At 37.4% G+C, this 18,950-nt stretch overlaps 1 protein-coding gene across 1 annotated transcript in view; it reads left to right on the top strand.

The window, feature by feature from the left end:
- The window catches only part of LOC127848257 (eukaryotic peptide chain release factor GTP-binding subunit ERF3A-like), a 30,669-nt gene that overhangs the window by 6,109 nt on the left and 5,610 nt on the right, over window positions 1-18,950 (top strand). The window contains exons 4-13 of the mRNA XM_052380609.1: window positions 518-670; window positions 2,131-2,164; window positions 4,604-4,681; window positions 7,553-7,733; window positions 8,219-8,373; window positions 10,282-10,428; window positions 12,050-12,224; window positions 13,537-13,638; window positions 15,220-15,291; window positions 17,123-17,378. Coding sequence (XP_052236569.1) covers window positions 518-670; window positions 2,131-2,164; window positions 4,604-4,681; window positions 7,553-7,733; window positions 8,219-8,373; window positions 10,282-10,428; window positions 12,050-12,224; window positions 13,537-13,638; window positions 15,220-15,291; window positions 17,123-17,378 — 1,353 coding nt within the window. The remainder of the gene's footprint in view (window positions 1-517; window positions 671-2,130; window positions 2,165-4,603; window positions 4,682-7,552; window positions 7,734-8,218; window positions 8,374-10,281; window positions 10,429-12,049; window positions 12,225-13,536; window positions 13,639-15,219; window positions 15,292-17,122; window positions 17,379-18,950) is intronic.

The following is an 18,950-nucleotide window of genomic DNA, read 5'->3' as shown; positions in this document are numbered from 1 at the left end:
TATCATTAATGTAGACTTTGTCAGCTTATGTTGAAAAAAAAATAATGAAAACTTGGGTGAATTATTTAACAACTAATAATATATTCTTTACATTATGCAAGGATGGAAAATGTGTGGTTTCCAGTTCACCATGTGCAAGAATATTTGAGCTGATGGCTGGGGAAGCCAGTAGTCTTGCATGGCAACTTTAAAAGAAGTTTTAAATATGGCCTGCAATGTGTCAGTAAGAAAGCCAGCAGCATTAAACTTTTCGGCTTCAGCCTGATGTAATGGAAGAATGCATTGAAATTGCATCCCATCATAGTTGTTTTGCTATAACCTCTAAAAAAATCTACTTCTATTTTGTTTATCATATGCATGAAAGATACAGACATGTACTTGGTTCTTTGCAACACATTGTAAACAATTTGTTTCCATCCCTACATAATGCACTGAAAGACGATAAACAAAAATATCTTCTAAACTCATTGCTACATGTGACCGCACATATTGAGGGATGGCCCTTTTTCTCTTGCAGCTGATGACTGGGGGGCTTCCACTGAAGGACTGGAGGCAGAGGCAGAAGTGGAGGAAGAGGAGGAGGAGGAAGCTCCTGTGAAGCCTAAGAAGGCTGCTAAGGAAAGACTACAGAAGAAGGCTCACATGAACATCATCTTCATTGGACATGTCGGTTAGTTGGTGTTGGTCGTGTGGTTATTATCCCCACGCTTTTTGAAAAAAAGGTGGGGATATTGTGGTGATCTCCGCCGTCCGTCCGTCCGTCTGTCCGTCCGTCTGTCCGTCCGTCCTGGCCACTATCTCCTCCTACACTAAAAGCACTAGAACCTTGAAATTTACACACATGGTAGCTATGAGCATATGTGCGACCCTGCACTATTTGGAATTTTGATCTGACCCCTGGGTCAAAAGTTATAGGGGTTGGGGTGGGGCCGCGTCAGACATTATCACTCATTTTTTTAGGTTATTTTACATTTACTTCTTTATTTCTACACCGATTCACTTCAAATTGATACTGGACCTCACCTATGACAATACGGTCAATCTCAACCATGCATGGCCCCATTCCCAACCCTGGGGCGCCCCGCCCACATAGGCCACACCCACCAAAAATTTCCATTTACTATAATTTTTTCATTTCTACACGGATTCACTTCAAATTGATACTGAACTTTTGTTATGACATTAGGGTCAATCTCAACTATGCATGGCCCCAATCCCAACCCTGGGGCGCCCGCCCACATAGGCCACACCCACCAAAAAATTCCATTTAATATAATTTTTTCATTTCTACACGGATTCACTTCAAATTGATACTGAACTTCTCTTATGACATTAGGGTCAATCTCAACTATGCATGGCCCCATAAACAACCCTGGGGCCCCGCCCACATAGACCACACCCACCCAAAATTGCCTTTACTATAATTTCTTCATTTCTACACCGATTCACTTCAAATTGATATTGAACTTCTCTTATGACAATACAGTCAATCTCAACTATGCATGGCCCCATTACCAACCCTGGGGCGCCCCGCCCACATAGACCACACCCACCCAAAATTGCCTTTTACTATAATTTCTTCATTTCTACACCGATTCACTTCAAATTGATACTGAACCTCTCTTATGACAATACGGTCAATCTCAACTATGCATGGCCCCATTACCAACCCTGGGGCGCCCTGCCCACATATGTCACACCCACCCAAAATTGCCTTTTACTATAACTTCTTCATTTCTACACCAATTCACTTCTAATTGATGATGAACTTCTCTTATGACAATACGGTCAATCTCAGCTATGCATGGCCCCATTACCAACCCTGGGGCACACCTAGGTCAAACATTCGGCGTGGGGATACGCGTCGGCCTCTGCCGCGCCATTTCTAGTTGATAATAACATACTTGAACTCTCAATGTAATTGATTTTGGAGCCAAAATCTGAAATTGTGCTCGAGTGAAAACTTGGCATTATCCATATACAAGATAAAACTTATCTAGTGAAATAAAATAAATAAATTTACTATGAAATTAAATTGTCTTACTTCACCCATTAAATTTCTGTAGTAGTCTTTAAACAACACTTTAAATATAAACCTCTATGTTATCTTAACTTTGTATACTTTTACAGATGCTGGCAAATCAACAATTGGGGGTCAAATATTGTAAGTTGTTAGTACCTTTCCCATTTTACCAGACATTTATCCTCTCTATGACATGTATGCTTGTCCATTGGCAGGTTTTTTTTTCCACTTTTTGGGAAGATAGCCCATGGCTTTGGAATTGGGAATTTTATCGGCATTTTCATGAAATTGGGAAAATAAATTCATTAGCCTTTTTATTCCAAACGAAAAGTCCACTGATTAAGGGATCTACTAAATTTGATATAACTCTTTATAATCAATCAAATTAAAAGAACAAAATCATATAATACTTTGTTAGATGTAATTGAACTATAATTGAGAAAAAATACGCATTAGACACTTCTTTCTAAAAAAAAAAAAAAAAAATTATTTTTTTTGAAAATTGGGAATTTTTTGCCACATTTTGTAAAAAAAAGTATACTTTTTGGGAATGGGAACATAGCCGAATTTTGGCTATAAAATCGGGCCAAAAAAAAACCTGATTGGTCATTTGCAAAACTACACTATATCCAATACAGATTGCACATATTATTTTGATCACCGTATGTCTGGTGTATTTTGGTGTGCTGTGTAGGTCGTTTAGGTTCAGATCCTTACAACTCTCTGAGGCTTCATTTTTTTATCAGATCTTAATGAAACTTGGTCAGAATGCTAAACAATATTTAGGCCAAGTTTGAATGTGGATCATGTGGGTCAAAAAACAAAGTAACCATCTTAGAAAAAACTTGTTACTGCTCTGCCGGCTACATTTATGACTTGTTACTGCTCTGCCGGCTACATTTATGACTTGTTACTGCTCTGCCGGCTACATTTATGACTTATTACTGCTCTGCCGGCTACATTTGTTACTGCTCTGCCGGCTACACTTGTTACTGCTCTGCCGGCTACATTTATCTTGTTACTGCTCTGCCGGCTCCATTTTTAACCAGGTTTTCCGAAGGAAAAAACTGGTTATTAGATTGGCGAATGCGGGCGGGCTGGCGGGCTGGCTGGCGGGCGGGCGGAACAAGCTTGTCCGGGCCATAACTATGTCGTTCATTGTCAGATTTTAAAATCATTTGGCACATTTGTTCACCATCATTGGACGGTGTGTCGCGCGAAATAATTACGTCGATATCTCCAAGGTCAAGGTCACACTTTGAGTTCAAAGGTCAAAAATGGCCATAAATGAGCTTGTCCTGGCCATAACTATGTCATTCATTGTGAGATTTTAAAATCATTTGGCACATTTGTTCACCATCATGGGACGGTGTGTCGCACGAAAGAATCACGTTAATATCTCCAATGTCAAAGTCGCCACGACTAAAAATAGATTTTTTTAAAAACAAACTTACAAAGGGGGTTAATTTTGTTTGTTCATTTCAAAAGTTCAGTTTGAGTTTTCTCCCTTTATCAGATCTTTTTTCACAATGAAAACCTGGTTTTGTGACAATTTTGTCCCTTGTCTTGTTACTGCTCTGCCGGCTACATTTATCTTGTTACTGCTCTGCCGGCTACATTCATCTTGTTACTGCTCTGCCAGCTACATTTATCTTGTAACTGCTCTGCCGGCTGCATTTAACTTGTTACTGCTCTGCCAGCTACATTTAACTTGTTACTGCTATGCCGGCTACATTTATCTTGTTACTGCTCTGCCGGCTACATTTAACTTGTTACTGCTCTGCAGGCTACATTTAACTTGTTACTGCTCTGCCGGCTACATTTAACTTGTTGCTGCTCTGCCGGCTACATTTATGACTCAATCTGACTCTTACTCTGTCAGAATGTTTATCTTGATTATGTCTAGGCTGGGGTAAAATCAGGGCCATGTGCCTCCAAAAACAAGGTCACCTGGTCAAATCCTTGAATAATCTTATAACCACTCCTGAGGCCACATTGTTGAATCAATCTTGATGAAACTTTGTGTGAATGTCTATCTTGACAATACAGGTATCTATTGAGAGTTTGAATCTCGGTCATGTATGCATCCGAAAACAAGGTCACGAATTCTAATCTTTAAAAAACAAACCGTTAACCACATATTTACTGATCAATCTTAATGAAACTATTAACAGAATGCTTAAGGTAACAATCTGAATTCGAATCAGAGTAATGCGATTCAAAAGTGAGGTCACCTGCTAAAATCTTTGAAAACCCTTTCTACCACAATAGGAGCCACACTTATGACTCAATCTTGAGGAAACTTGGTCAAAATGTGTATCATGACAATATCAAGGCCATTATTGAATCTATGAATGGTAGGGCAACAACTGTTTGAGTGTTCAACAATTAGTGAGCCATGTATGAGCGCTTTAGGGCCATTGTGACTCTTGCCATATCAATATGGGCTTGTTAAAAATCTGTTATGATATTACAAATGGTTAAGTAACATGCCAGTAATTTCTAAGTGGAAATTTTGACAACTGTATACATATCGAATTGAGCGCCAGTGCTGAACTGAATAGTACACAATGTTTGCAGATATCTGACTGGAATGGTGGATAAGCGAACATTAGAGAAGTACGAGAGAGAGGCGAAAGAGAAAAACAGAGAAACCTGGTAAAGTTTTTCAACATCATTCACTGGCTCTTATTGTTATACCCCCATTACCATTGGTAATGGGGGCTATATATGAGTCACTTTGTCGGTCGGTCTGTTGGTCTGTCTGTCCCGAAATTTTCATCTGATCTTCACCAAACTTGGTCAGAAAATGTATCTATTTGGCACATTTGTCTGGGCCATAACTATGTCATGCAGTTTGTCATGCATTGTTAGCTCATCTATTTTTTGGAAAAAAAAGAGCTATTGTCATCACCTTGGCGTCGGCGTCAGGTTAAGTTTTGCGTTTAGGTCCACTTTTCTCAGAAAGTATCAATGCTATTGCATTCAAACTTGGTACACTTACTTACTGTCATGAGGGGACTGGGCAGGCAAAGTTAGATAACTCTGGCGTGCATTTTGACAGAATTATGTGCCGTTTTTATACTTAGAAAATAGAAAACTTTGGTTTTGTGTTTAGGTCCATTTTATTCCTTAAGTATCAAAGCTATTGCTTTCATACTTGCAATACTTACTAACTATCATAAGGGGACTGTGCAGGCAAAGTTATGTAACTCTGACTGGCATTTTGACAGAATTATGTGCCCTTTTTATACTTTGAAAATTGAAAATTTGGTTAAGTTTTGTGTTTCGGTCCACTTTACCCCTAAAGTATCATAGATATTGCTTTCATACTTGGAACACTCGCAAACTATCATAAGGGTACAGTAAAAGGACAAGTTGTTTAACTCTGGTTGTCATTTTTACGGAATTATGGCCCTTTTTTGACTTAGTAACTTTGAATATATGGTTAAATTTTGTGTTTCGATCCACTTTACTTCTAAAGTATCAAGGCTATTGCTTTCAAACTTCAAATACTTTCATGCTATCATGAGGTTACTGTACCTGGCAAGTTGAATTTTGCCTTGACCTTTGAATGACCTTGACTCAAGGTCAAATTATTAAATTTTGATAAAATTGCCATAACTTCTTTATTTATGATTAGATTTGATTGATACTTTGACAAAACTACTCTTACCTGACATACCACAATAGACTTCACCCAAATCATCCCCCGAGCCCGAATCTCCCCCCACCAAATCCCTCCCCCGAATCTCCCCCCCCCCCCCTAAAATTTTTTTTTTTTTTTTTTTTTTTTTAGATCATCTCACAAATGACCACCACACCCTCACACTATACCCCCCCACCCCCAAATTTGTATGTTCCCCACCACTATATTGGGGGACATATTGTTTTTGCCCTGTCGGTTGGTTGGTTGGTCTGTTGGTTTGCGCCAACTTAAACATTTTGCAATAACTTTTGCTATATTGAAGATAGCTACTTCATATTTGGCATGCATGTGTATCTCATGGAGCTGCACATTTTGAGTGGTGAAAGGTCAAGGTCATCCTTCAAACACAAATAAACACAAATATTTATTTTTATTATTTTATTTTTGAAATACCGTCCAACCATCGCACCCAAGAATCCCCCCCCCACCCCCTCCCGAATTGTTTTTGTTTTTTTCGCATTTTTTTTTTCCGCATTTTTGGAAGATGATGTAATAAATGTCCACACCCCCACACTATACACCCCTCTTCACTCCACCCCTCCCTCCTTTGTGATTGAAATTGAGAGTCCCTTCACCTTTAAAAAGAAAATAGATGAGCGGTCTGCACACGGTGCTCTTGTTTTGTGAAGACAGCATGCAAAATATTCTGTGTTAATGCAGCATGTGAGGGTATACCTCACGTCTGTAGCAAAGCTCTAGTTTATTACTGATTTCATAAGATACTGGAAATATCCTAGCTATTTTGACCAAAATATCGCATAGCACCCAAATGCAAATACATTTTCAATATTAAAAATATTTGAAAGAAATATTGAATGTACATTTATATTCCCTTCCTACTTGTTAACATCTTCCTCTTACCGGTTGATCTGTATACTGGATAGGATCAATAACTGAAAAACCAGTCTATAATTTAATAAAAACTGTTCGATCTCCGCCCCCCCCCCCCCCCCCCCCCACCAAAATGAGAATAAAATTCTTTGCAGAAACAAAGTTTGTGAGTTCAGTATATATCATTTCAAACAAGTTTTTTGTTTAAATACAGCGCTTACTAGCGTTTATGTACACCTGCCATGCGGTGCTTGGCCAGGGATTTCCATTTACGAGGTTGCAATGTGCAGAAATTAACATGTGGGAGGCCTGTTATAGCCTTTTTCTCAATAATGAATATAAACAATAAAACATAGTTGCTTCTCGCAATTATCAGCATTTGAAAACTTCAATACTGTTTCAAATCCATGATAAATATGAAATGAATGTTTTTTTGTAATTTTAATAATAATTGGTTACCAATGTTTACAAAAATCAACTAATAAAAGAAAGAAGGATAACATCAGGGATGTAAATGAAATTGAAAGAAGAAATGCTAACCTTGATTCAGTTTGCAGTTATATTTCATTAAACTGCAATTAATAGTCTGTAATTTCCTTTTTGACATTGGTCTTCAACTAGTATAGGTACAGTTAATTGCTTTATCCAGGGATCAGCGTATGTCAATCAATATCTCATAATGGACTGGTGCCTTACTGTTCACTAGACGAGAGCAATTTGTTACTTGTCTGTTTGTAGCACTGATAATACAAATGATTTTTAAGGAAATTTGTCAAAATGAGGTCTAATTTGACTGGTTAAAAGATAATGAAGTAAATAATAAGCTCAGGCCAGCAAGCTCTCAATTGTTACATTTTTAGATTCTTGGTCAAATATTGCTGTGCGTGTTTTATTTTTGGTCTCTCACATGACACATCAGCCTTAATTATTTGATATGCTTATTTCAATGAGTGAAAATGTCTTGTTCTAACCCACATACATTGCTGTAGGTACCTGTCATGGGCCCTGGACACTAACATAGAGGAGCGAGAGAAAGGAAAGACAGTGGAGGTGGGGCGGGCATACTTTGAGACAGAGAATAAACACTTCACTATCCTTGATGCACCCGGACACAAGAGCTTTGTGCCAAACATGATAGGCGGTGCCTCGCAGGCAGATATAGCTGTCCTGGTGAGTACAATGTAGTTAGAAATAAAATGAAATTGTTACAGGCACTTGTTGAGTACATGCAGTTAGGTGGCACCTTACAGTCAGCAAAACAAAGTACTCTGGTTTCATGGAAGACATCTGACCGTCTTCTTGCCCAAGTGTCCATAGACACAAACTTGCCCAACAAAGGACCACCACTATTTGAAACCAACATCTTTACTGCATTGTGCAATTTGTATTACCCTACTTTAAGAATTTCTGAAGTGGTGCTTCATTTAACTTAAAGAGTTTCTTGAAATGAGTATATTATAGTGTAAATATTACCATTCTTTATACTTCATTACAATATACAGAAATTTCCTCAATATTCATCACTAAGCAACAATATCAATCACTATTTGGGCATGCTCAAGTCGGCTTAGGTGTTGGTCATGTATTTAAATTCTTTAAACTAGATTTTATGTCATTACTCTCTTACATTCAACATTATTCTGATACCTATTTAGGTGATATCAGCACGTAAAGGCGAGTTCGAGACCGGGTTTGAGCGTGGAGGCCAGACGAGAGAGCATGCCATGTTGGTGAAAACTGCAGGTGTGAAGAAACTGGTGGTTGTGATTAACAAGATGGATGACCCAACAGTACTATGGGACCAAGTTAGGTATGCAGCTCCCCTTTTCTTCATTTTGAAATAGCACACCATTTTTATGTCCCCGGTAGGGTGGCATATGGCAGTAGAACTGTCCGTCAGTATGTCAGTCTGTCCGTCCGTCCAGAAAAAAACTTTAACGTTGGCCATAACTTTTGCAATATTGAAGATAGCAACTTGATATTTGGCATGCATGTTTATCTCATTGAGCTGAACATTTTGAGTGGTGGAAGGTCAAGGTCATCCTTCAAGGTCAAAGGTAAAAACAACAACATTTTTTCAAAGCGGCGCAATAGGGGGCATTGTGTTACTGACGAACACATCTATTTTTATGCCCCTGGTAGGGTGGCATGTAGCAGTTGAACTGTCCGTCAGTCAGTATGTCAGTCTGTCCGTCCGAAAACTTTAATGGTCATAACTTTCTCAATATTTAACATACCAACTTGATATTTGGCATGCATGTGCATCTCATGGAGCTGCACATTTTGAGTGTTGAAAGGTGAAGGTCAAGGTCATCCTTCAAGGTCAAATTTCAAATAATATGGCATCTGTCCATCCGTCTGAAAACTTTTACATTGGCCATAACTTTTGCAATATTGAAGATAGTAACTTGATATTTGGCATGCATGTGTATCTCATGGAGCTGAACATTTTGAATGGTAAAAGGTGAGGGTCAAGGTCATTCTTCAATGTCATCCTTCAAGGTCAAATGTCAAATATATGGCGTCTGTCCATCCGAAAACTTTAACATTGGCCATTACTTTTTCAATATTGAAGATAGCAACTTCATATTTGGCATGCATTTGCATCTCATGGAGCTGCACATTTTGAGTGGTGAAAGGTGAATGTCAAGGTCATTCTTCAAGATCATGGTCAAAGGTCAAATTAAGCAATATTGAAGATAGCAACTCGATATTTGGCATTCATGCATATATCATGGAGCTGCACATTTTGAGTGGTGAAAGGTCAAGATCATCCTTCAAGGTCAAAGGTTAAGGTCAAATGTCAAATTTTCCAATGTTGAAGATAGCAACTTGATATTTGGCATGCATGCATACCTCATGAAGCTGCACATTTTGAAAGGTGAAATGTCAAGGTCATCCTTCAAGGTCAAAGGTCAAATATATGGCTTCAAAGCGGCGCAGTAGGGGGCATTGTGTTTCACGAACACAGCTCTTGTTTGGTGCTGATTTCCATTCCTGTCCACAAAAATCCTCAAATAATACAAAAAATGAATTTCACAATTTCAGTAAAAGCAATTGTTCAAATAGTTCAAAGAAAGTCTGATGTTCTTTTAATAAGAATTACAAAAGTCACTCAAAATCCATTAGTTTTGGTAACATATAAAAATTCCCGTGGTATAGTAATCTGCATATAAAGTCCCCCATGGAAGGGACCTAGCCGTATTCCCCTGGTAGTGAGAAAATGCCATGTGAAGTGACAAGATTCAAGCTTCTAAACAAGTTCTAAACTCAAGAGTTTTGATGAACCTAGTGAATGGGTAAGGTTACGGTAATTACCTGGCCTTGTGTGGTCATGAGCACAGGGCATTATTTGGGGTAGTTAAAACAATATTTGTACTGCCAAATGTTGTCACAGGACTTCTCCAATGGCAGCAATATATTCAAAACTTTAATTTTTCAACACTTCAAAGTTATTGCTCAAACAATTTTCCACTTGAGCACTGATAATAATTTGTATTTAACCAAGGGTCATACATTTGGGTTCGCTTCCGTTAACTTCATTTTTTCCAGGTGGATGTTTATGTTTACTTATTATTTGATAGCTTTTGATTTGTTTTGCTAACATGATGTATTTATTTTTTTTAATCGCACTTACTTTCCCATGACTAAACTTGTACAATTCCAAAAGTAATGAGGAAAATCACTGTCTTGCAAGTGTTTGTTTGTTTGTTTGCAGATATGACGAGTGTAAAGACAAGCTTATTCCATATTTGAAGAAGTGTGGATTTAACCCAAAGACAGATCTTGTATTTTTTCCTGTGTCTGGATTTACTGGAGCCAACCTTCGGGACGTGGCACCAGAGTCGACCTGTCCATGGTATAGGTAATACTGAACTGTTTTAAGTCCATTGTCCATTGTGGTGCTAATCAGAGCTCAATTGATGCATCCACTACTTTCGGTACTGCACTTCTATCAGATCACAGCACATGTACATGATAGTATACAAAAGAGGACCTTTATTTTGTGTTTGATTTTCCAAAGTGCAAATGGTATTGATTGTGTTTTTATATGAATGGAATTATGTCCTCTTACAATATCTGTGGAAGAGTTTAAACCAGATGCAGCAAAGCCATGATTTATTTATTCACATATTACCTTAGTTACAATATTTTCTTTAGTATGTGTTGATATAATGTAGCAAAGCTTTTGTATTACAGTCATTATACCCCCATCATAATTGGTAATGGGAGTCACTTTGTCGGTGGTCTGTCTGACCCGAAAAATTTCATCCAATCTTCACCAAACTTGGTCAGAAGTTGTATCTAGATGATGTCTAGATGAAGATTGAATATGGGTCATGCCGGGTTGGAGTTGCCATTAAATGAGCTTGTCCGGGCCATAACTTTGTCATTTATTGTGAGACTTTAAAATCATTTGGCACATTTGTTCACCATCATAGGACTGTGTGTTATGCGAAAGAATTATGTCTATATCTCCAAAGTCAAGGTCATACTTTGAGTTCAAAGGTCAAAAATGGCCATAAATGAGCTTGTCCGGGCCATAATTATGTCGTTCATTATGAGATTTTAAAATAATTTGGCATATTTTTTCACCATCATTGGACGGTGTGTCATGCAAAAGAATTACATCGATATCTGATACGTCAAGGTCACACTTTAAGTTCAAGGGTTTAAAATGGCCTTAAATGATCTTGTCCGGGCTGGGTACATTTGTTCACAATCATTGAACGGTGTGTCATGTGAAAGAATTACGTTGATATCTCCAAGGTCAAGGTCACACTTGGAGTTCAAAAGTCAAAAATGGCCATAAATGAGCTTGTCCGGGCCATAACTATGTCATTCATTGTGAGATTTTAAAATGACTCTGTACATTTATTTTGTTCACAGTCATTGGACGGTGTGTCATGCGAAAGAATTCAAGAGTTCAAGGGTCAAAATGGCCATAAATGATAATGGCATAATAATTTTAAAAAATCGCCATACATTAGCTTCTCTTGTTTTGTGAAGACAGCATGCAAAATATTCTGTGTCAATGCAGCATGTGGGGGTATATGTCAAGTCTGTGACAAAGCTCTAGTTTTTAGCTCAGTTGTTTTCTAAGAAAACTAGAGGTATTGTCATAGCCAGCTCGTCGTTGTCATGTCGTCTGCGTCGTGCTAAAAACTTAACATTTTGTCAAGGTTTTGATTATTGGCTCTAAAAGTAAAGTGCTTCAATCTACAACTTTGAAACTTGGTATGTAGCTGCACCTTGATTAGATCTACATGCCAAACCCATTTTTGGGTCACTAGGTCAAAGGTCAAGGTCACTGTGACCTCTTAAAGAAAAAAATCTCACAACCTTTCATTTATTCACAACTGCACCCGCAGCCGAGCGTGGCACCCGTTATGCGGTTGATGTTTATTTCGACTTGCAGCATTTTGACTTGTTAGAAGGGAACAATAAAATTTCTGCATACAAGAATTAATATTTGTTATTTTCAGAGGGCCTTCATTTATTAATTACCTGGATGGTTTGCCTCCAATTAATCGAGCCCTCGACAAGCCGTTCCGAATGCCTGTGATGGACCGATACAAGGACATGGGCACAATCCTTATCGGCAAAGTGGAATCTGGCATCTGTTGTAAAAACCAGACTGTCTATATGATGCCTAATAAGGTAATACAAACCTGACTGTCAATATAATGCCTAGGTAATACAAACCAGACTGTCTATATGATGCGAAATAAGGTAATAAAAATCACACTGTCTATATGATGCCAAATAAGGTAATAAAAACCAGACTGTCTCTATGATGCCAAATAAGGTAAAAGGCAGACTGTATAAATGATTCCACATAAGGTAATACAACTAGACTATCTTTTTGATTCCAAATAATACAACATGACTATTGGTGAGATTCCAAGTAAAGCAATACAACCATACTATTTGTTCGATCCTAAATTAAGAAATATAAACAGACTTATCTGTTTGATTCCAAATATAATAATACAACCAAACTATCTGTTTTATTATACCCCCACTAACGAAGTTTAGGGGGGTATATAGGAGTGAGCTTGTCTGTCGGTCTGGTCTGTCTGTCGGTTCGTATCAAGTGTCCGCTCTCTAGTTCAAGTTGTTTTCATCCGATCTTCACCAAACTTGGTCAGATGTTGAATCTAGATGATGTCTAGGTCAAGTTCGAATATGGGTCATGCCAGGTCAAAAACTAGGTCACGGGGTCTCTTAGTGCGTTTTAAACATTGAGCATGGTGTCCGCTCTCTAATTCAAGTAGTTTTCATCCGAGCTTCACCAAACTTGGTCAGAAGTTGTATCTTGATGATGTCTAGGCCAAGTTTGAACATGGGTCATGGCAGGTCAAAAACTAGGTCACGGGGTCACTTAGATCGTTTTAAACATTGAGCATGGTGTCTGCTCTCTTATTCAAGTAGTTTTCATCCTATTTTCACCAAACTTGGTCAAAAGTTTTATCTAGATTATCTTTAGGCCAAGTTCGAACATGGGCCATGCCAGATCATAAACTAGGTCACGTAGTACGTTTTACACATTCAGCATGGTGTCCGCTCTCCAATTCAAGTAGTTTTTATCTGATCTTCACCAAACTTGGTCAGAAGTTGTATCTAGATGATGTGTAGGTAAAGTTCGAACATGGGCCATGCCGGGTTAAAAACTGGTTCACGGGGTCACTTAGTGCGTTTTAAACATTGAGCATGGTGTCCGCTGTTTTTTGTGAAGACAACATGCAAAATATTCCGTGTCAATGTGGCATGTGGGGGTATTCATCATGTCTTTGACAAAGCTCTAGTTTAATATAAAGCAATTGAACCAGACTGTATGTTTGATTCCAAATGAAAAAAAATACATCCAGGATTTAAATGAAGAAAGTACAATGAGACTGTCTATTTAAAATAAATCAATCCACTCTATTGTCCATATGATGCCAACTATTAACCTCTGTATACATTGCAGTGTCCAGTGAAGATCATGCAGCTCTGGTCATATGATGAGGAGACTGACGAGGTACATCCAGGAGAGAACGTCAAGTTGAAAGTCTCTGGAGTAGATGAGGAGGTATGTACCGCACCTGGTTGACTGTCTTATACACATTTCACTGTAGTCATCTGATAAAAATATCTTAAGCAGTCTGCAATTTTAGACAACTTGTGGTAATATTTGTGATTTTGAAAATGCATCATTTTTACAATGGCTACTCTTAACAAGCTTGTTGAAAGCATGCCTTAAGGGTCACATTGTTTATATAGAATTTAATGGTCACATTGCAAAAAAATATCTGAAACAACAAGATCCAGAGTTAAAAAACAAATTGGAAAAAATAAGATTACTAGTATCACAACGTGAATTCAGATGAGCCATTCAATGCCATCTTTGACCTCTTGTTTTACTTAAGATTGCAAAACATGATTCTGTCTGTGAAACATTGTTCTGATAAATTTAAGATATAATATAGAGGATGTTTGTTGGATTCAGTGGATTATCGATTTTAATTCACGAGTGATCATAGAAAATATATATTTTATATGATCACGAGTGAATTAAAATCGATAATCCACCGAACCCAACAAATTTTCTTTTTACTTTATGCTTAATTTCACAGTTTATATACATTGTTTAAGAGTTAAAGTAAAGAATTTCGTTGGGAAAATAACGTCATTTCGTCAAAAAAATGACGTCATTTAACATAAACAGTGAAAATTATCGATAATTTTCACTGATAATTTTCATTGTTTGAAACAGTGAAATTATCAGTTTTAATTCACTGATATTTCTCTATAAACCACCGGAAAGCATAAAATAAAAGCCCTTGTCTTGACATGCTTTATTATGCAACACCTTGCCCAGATGTATTGATGATGGTTCAGGCGGCAGCTTTCTGCGCTTTAACTTTTACAGTTTTCATTGTATATTCACCAATCTTTCTCGAATGTTTGTTGACACAAAATGAAGGCCAAGTTTTATAACCAGCCAATACGCACGAGGCACTTCAGAGTTATTACCCTTTACAAAATATGTCAATTCACTATAAGTGCTCTTTAACTCATACAGTTTTCATCTTATCTTCAATAATCTTTCTTGAAATGTCTGTTGACATAAAATTGAGGCCAAATTTGATAACAAGCCAATTTGCACCAGCCACTTGAAAGTTATGGCCCTTTGTCTATCAAAAAATTAATTTTTCGTTTCCTCTTTCTTTCTCATAGTTTTTATTGAGTCATTACAAAACGTTCTGCAAATGTTAGTTAAAATAAATTTGAGGAGGAGACTGATAACCAGGAAATTCTGAAGAGGTCCTTAAGAGTTATTGCTCTTTGTTTTTTACAAAAAAATGTGAAATTTGCTGTTTCAGCATTTGTTGAATGCTGCATTTTGTATTGTTGTTTTTTGTGGCGCAGTCTTCAACTGGTGGAAATTGCTCATATAAATAACAGTTTGACACTGCATTGAATAATTTTATTGAGTGTGTTTTCAAATACTTGCTTTAAATGTGTTCTTGTTAAATGGTATAACAGTCATTATTCCATTGATATTGATAGTCAACAGTTTAAAACTACTGTATGTCTTAATCTCCATTGTTTACCTACAAATAAATCCTGTTTGGTCTATCCTATTAAAGCGAATGTTTTCTAATTGTAGGATGTTTCCCCAGGGTTTGTGATATGTGCTTTAGACGCTCCCTGTAATACGGGCCGAATATTCGATGCAAAGGTTGGTACAGATTTCCAGTAAATAATTATTACATTGAAGAAAATTTAAATAATTGTCATAAATGTCAACCAAACATGTTATTATGCCCCCCTTCGAAGATGAGGGGGTATATTGTTATGCACATGTCGGTCGGTCCGTCCACCAGATGGTTTCCGGATGATAACTCAAAAACGCTTAGGCCTAGGATTATGAAACTTCATAGGTACATTGATCATGACTGGCAGATGACCCCTATTGATTTTCAGGTCACTAGGTCAAAGGTCAAGGTCACAGTGACTCGAAATAGTAAAATGGTTTCTGGATGATAACTCAAGAATGCTTACGCCTAGGATCATGAAACTTCATAGGTACATTGATAATGACTGGCAGATGACCCCTATTGATTTTCAGGTCACTAGGTCAAAGGTCAAGGTCACAGTGACTCGAAATAGTAAAATGGTTTCCGGATGATAACTCAATAATGCTTACGGCTAGGATCATGAAACTTCACAGGTACATTGATCATGACTGGCAGATGACCCCTATTAATTTTCAGGTCACTAGGTCAAAGGTCAAGTTCACAATGATTTGAAACAGTAAAATAGTTTCCTGATGATAACTCAAGAATAATTAGGCCTAGGATCATGACACTTTATAGGTACATTGATCATGACTGGCAGATGACCCCTATTGATTTTCAGGTCACTAGGTCAAAGGTCAAGGTCACAATGACACAAATCATATTCACACAATGGCTGCCACTACAACTGACAGCCCATATGGGGGGCATGCATGTTTTACAAACAGCCCTTGTTAGATGCTTTTGGTTTGCTATAATAATTTTGGAAGAGCACATAGTATTTTCCCTGTCCATGCGTGTGTTTGTGTATGGATGTATGTACGTGTGGGAATGTTCAGTTCTGGCTCATAACTTTCTGTAGTGCATGATGGGATTTCAAAATAAATTGGCCCAGTCCTATCAGTATTGCATGTTGGATGAAAACCAGGTGTCTTTGCTAGAAATGCAAACTTATGGGGGAAAATCATCCTACACTTTGAATAATAGGGGAGATTGTTTTTAAACAGGGGGGTGAGGAGGAGGTCAATATCAAAGACCATTTTTGACATTTTAGATATAATTTTAAATTGTTTTTCCTTAAAAATTATTAAAAACTGCAAGGTCACTTTCCATAGTATTGTGCTGACTTTACTAAAGAAAAGAAAATATATTTTCTGTATCCTTTAATTTTGTAAACAAATTTCTGATTTTTTATTAACCAACGTGTCCTCTTTAACAAAAATTCTTAATATTGTGTTAACCCCCCAAGCCAGAGAGTTAATTCCTTTGAGTTCTGGTGTTCCTGTTCAAAATACACTAAAGAAAAGAAAATATATTTTCTGTATCCTTTAATTTTGTAAACAAATTTCTGATTTTTTATTAACCAACGTGTCCTCTTTAACAAAAATTCTTAATATTGTGTTAACCCCCCCAAGCCAGAGAGTTAATTCCTTTGAGTTCTGGTGTTCCTGTTCAAAATACGCGAAGTGGAATTTAGCAGCTTAAAAGAGTAAGAAAAAGTTACTGAGTAAGCTCATTATGAAGCACACGTGCTTAAAATGTGCACAAACATTGATTATATGGATATTATAAAAATAGTTGTTTTTTGTGTGTCTGACCCACACCTTAATTGGGCATGATGATAATTACAATAGATTGGCATGAGTGATCATCATATCAAGAAAACCTGTTAGGTTCAACAACCCTTTCAGAAGCTCAAATGTGTAGGTCAAAATTTTCCAAAATGCCTTCTGCCATGTTTTTGCTTATTGACGCTATGTATTCCTATTTCAGATTGTGATATTGGAGCACAAGTCTATCATCTGTGCAGGCTTCAGTGCGGTTCTACATATGCACACTGTGGCTGAGGAGGCAACTATCAAAAACCTAATTTGTATCATAGATAAAAAGACTGGTAAAAAAACGCCAGCCCGCTTTATCATGCAAGACCAGATTGGTATAGTACGGTTCCAAATTAACGCTGGATTAATCTGCCTAGAAACATTTGACGACTTTCCACAGATGGGTAGATTCACACTCAGAGATGAAGGTATGTTGTTGTTTTTGTTGGTCCTATGTTTTTAGTGTCCCTTTTTTACACGTAAGGGCTATGTTTGCAGTTGGTTTTTTCACCATTTTGGGAATCGGGCTGGGTCCCTTTGGATTGGGAAAAATTGTGGTGTTTTGACTAAAATTGGGAAATTAGTGTTGTTGTGCTAAAAAATGCATCAAAATTGAGAAAACAAGTGGGAGAAAAAAAATGGGTGGGGGGGACCTTCAATTGGGAATTTTAAGCTCCCATTTGGTAATAATATATACTTTTTATGCTCCCCCAAAATAAATTTTGGGGTAGCGTAGTCGCCGCTTCGTCTGTCCGTCCGTCCGTCCATCCGTGTGTCTGATGTCCGTGCACAATTTTTGTCCAGGCTATTTCTCAGCAACTAATGACCGGAATTCAATTAAACTTTATGGGAAGCTTCACTACCAAGAGGAGATGTGCATTTTATCAGCCGGTTCTGGTCGGATGATTTTTCACAAAGTTATGGCCCTTTGAAATTTTCCATTAAATGTACATATAGTGCAATTCTTGTCCAGGCTATTTCTCAGCAACTAATGACCGGAATTCAATGAAACTTTATGTGAAGCTTCACTACCAAGAGGAGATGTGCATATTATCAGCGGGTTCTGGTCGAATGATTTTTCACAGAGTTATGGCCCTTTGAAATTTTCCATTGTACATATAGTGCAATTCTTGTCCAGGCTTTTTCCGCTCCATTTTGGGAAAACGCCACACTGGAATTTTGGGAATTTCGCGTCGTGAAAACCCCCATTTTGGGAAAAAAATTAATCGCAAAATTGGCTCAATTGGGAAAAATTATCGCATGTAAATTATTTAAAACAGTGTTTCTTATATGTCAAAGAAGCCGTTAACTGGTAAATAACGACTATTTTGATAACTTATTATTAAAATTTTACAAAATATTATGAACATGTGTGATTAGTGCAGGTTTTTTAATCTGAATTTGGGGAAAAGGCTTGGCCTTTTTAAGGTGAAAAAAATCGCGGGAAGCGCCGGAATTTTGAGGAAAAAAAGGAAAGTCTTAAATAATCATTAACATATTTTACAGTTCTTAAAACAAATTCAAGGCAACAGATCATTTAATTATGCAATACTTTCTATTTTCTACACCAGATCAGGTCAACTTATATATTTAAAGGGTAAAAAAAAAAAAAAAAAAAAATTTTTTTTTTTTTTTTTTTTAATTGGGAATTTTTTTTAAATTGGGAAAAAAACAACCAGATTTGCATTGGGAATGGGGCCGAATTTCGGACCCGTGGCATAGGGCGGAAAAAGCCTGTTGTCCGAGCTATTTCTCAGCAACATATCACGGGAATTCAATGAAACTTTATGGGAAGCTTCACTACCAACAGGAGATGTGCATATTTTCAGCCAGTTATGGTCGGATGATTTTTCACAGAGTTATGGCCTTTTGAAATTTTCTATAAACTGTACATATAGTGCAATTCTTGTCCGGGCTATTTCTCCCCAACTACTGACTGGACTTCAATGAAGCTTTATGGGAAGCTTAACTACCTTGAGGAGATGCACATGTTATTTGTG

This window comes from Dreissena polymorpha, chromosome 10 (assembly GCF_020536995.1).
Source record: "Dreissena polymorpha isolate Duluth1 chromosome 10, UMN_Dpol_1.0, whole genome shotgun sequence".
Taxonomy (NCBI): Eukaryota; Metazoa; Mollusca; class Bivalvia; order Myida; family Dreissenidae; genus Dreissena; species Dreissena polymorpha.
The sequence above is the reverse complement of the archived record's forward strand: the minus strand, read 5'-3'. Positions and strand labels throughout refer to the sequence as shown.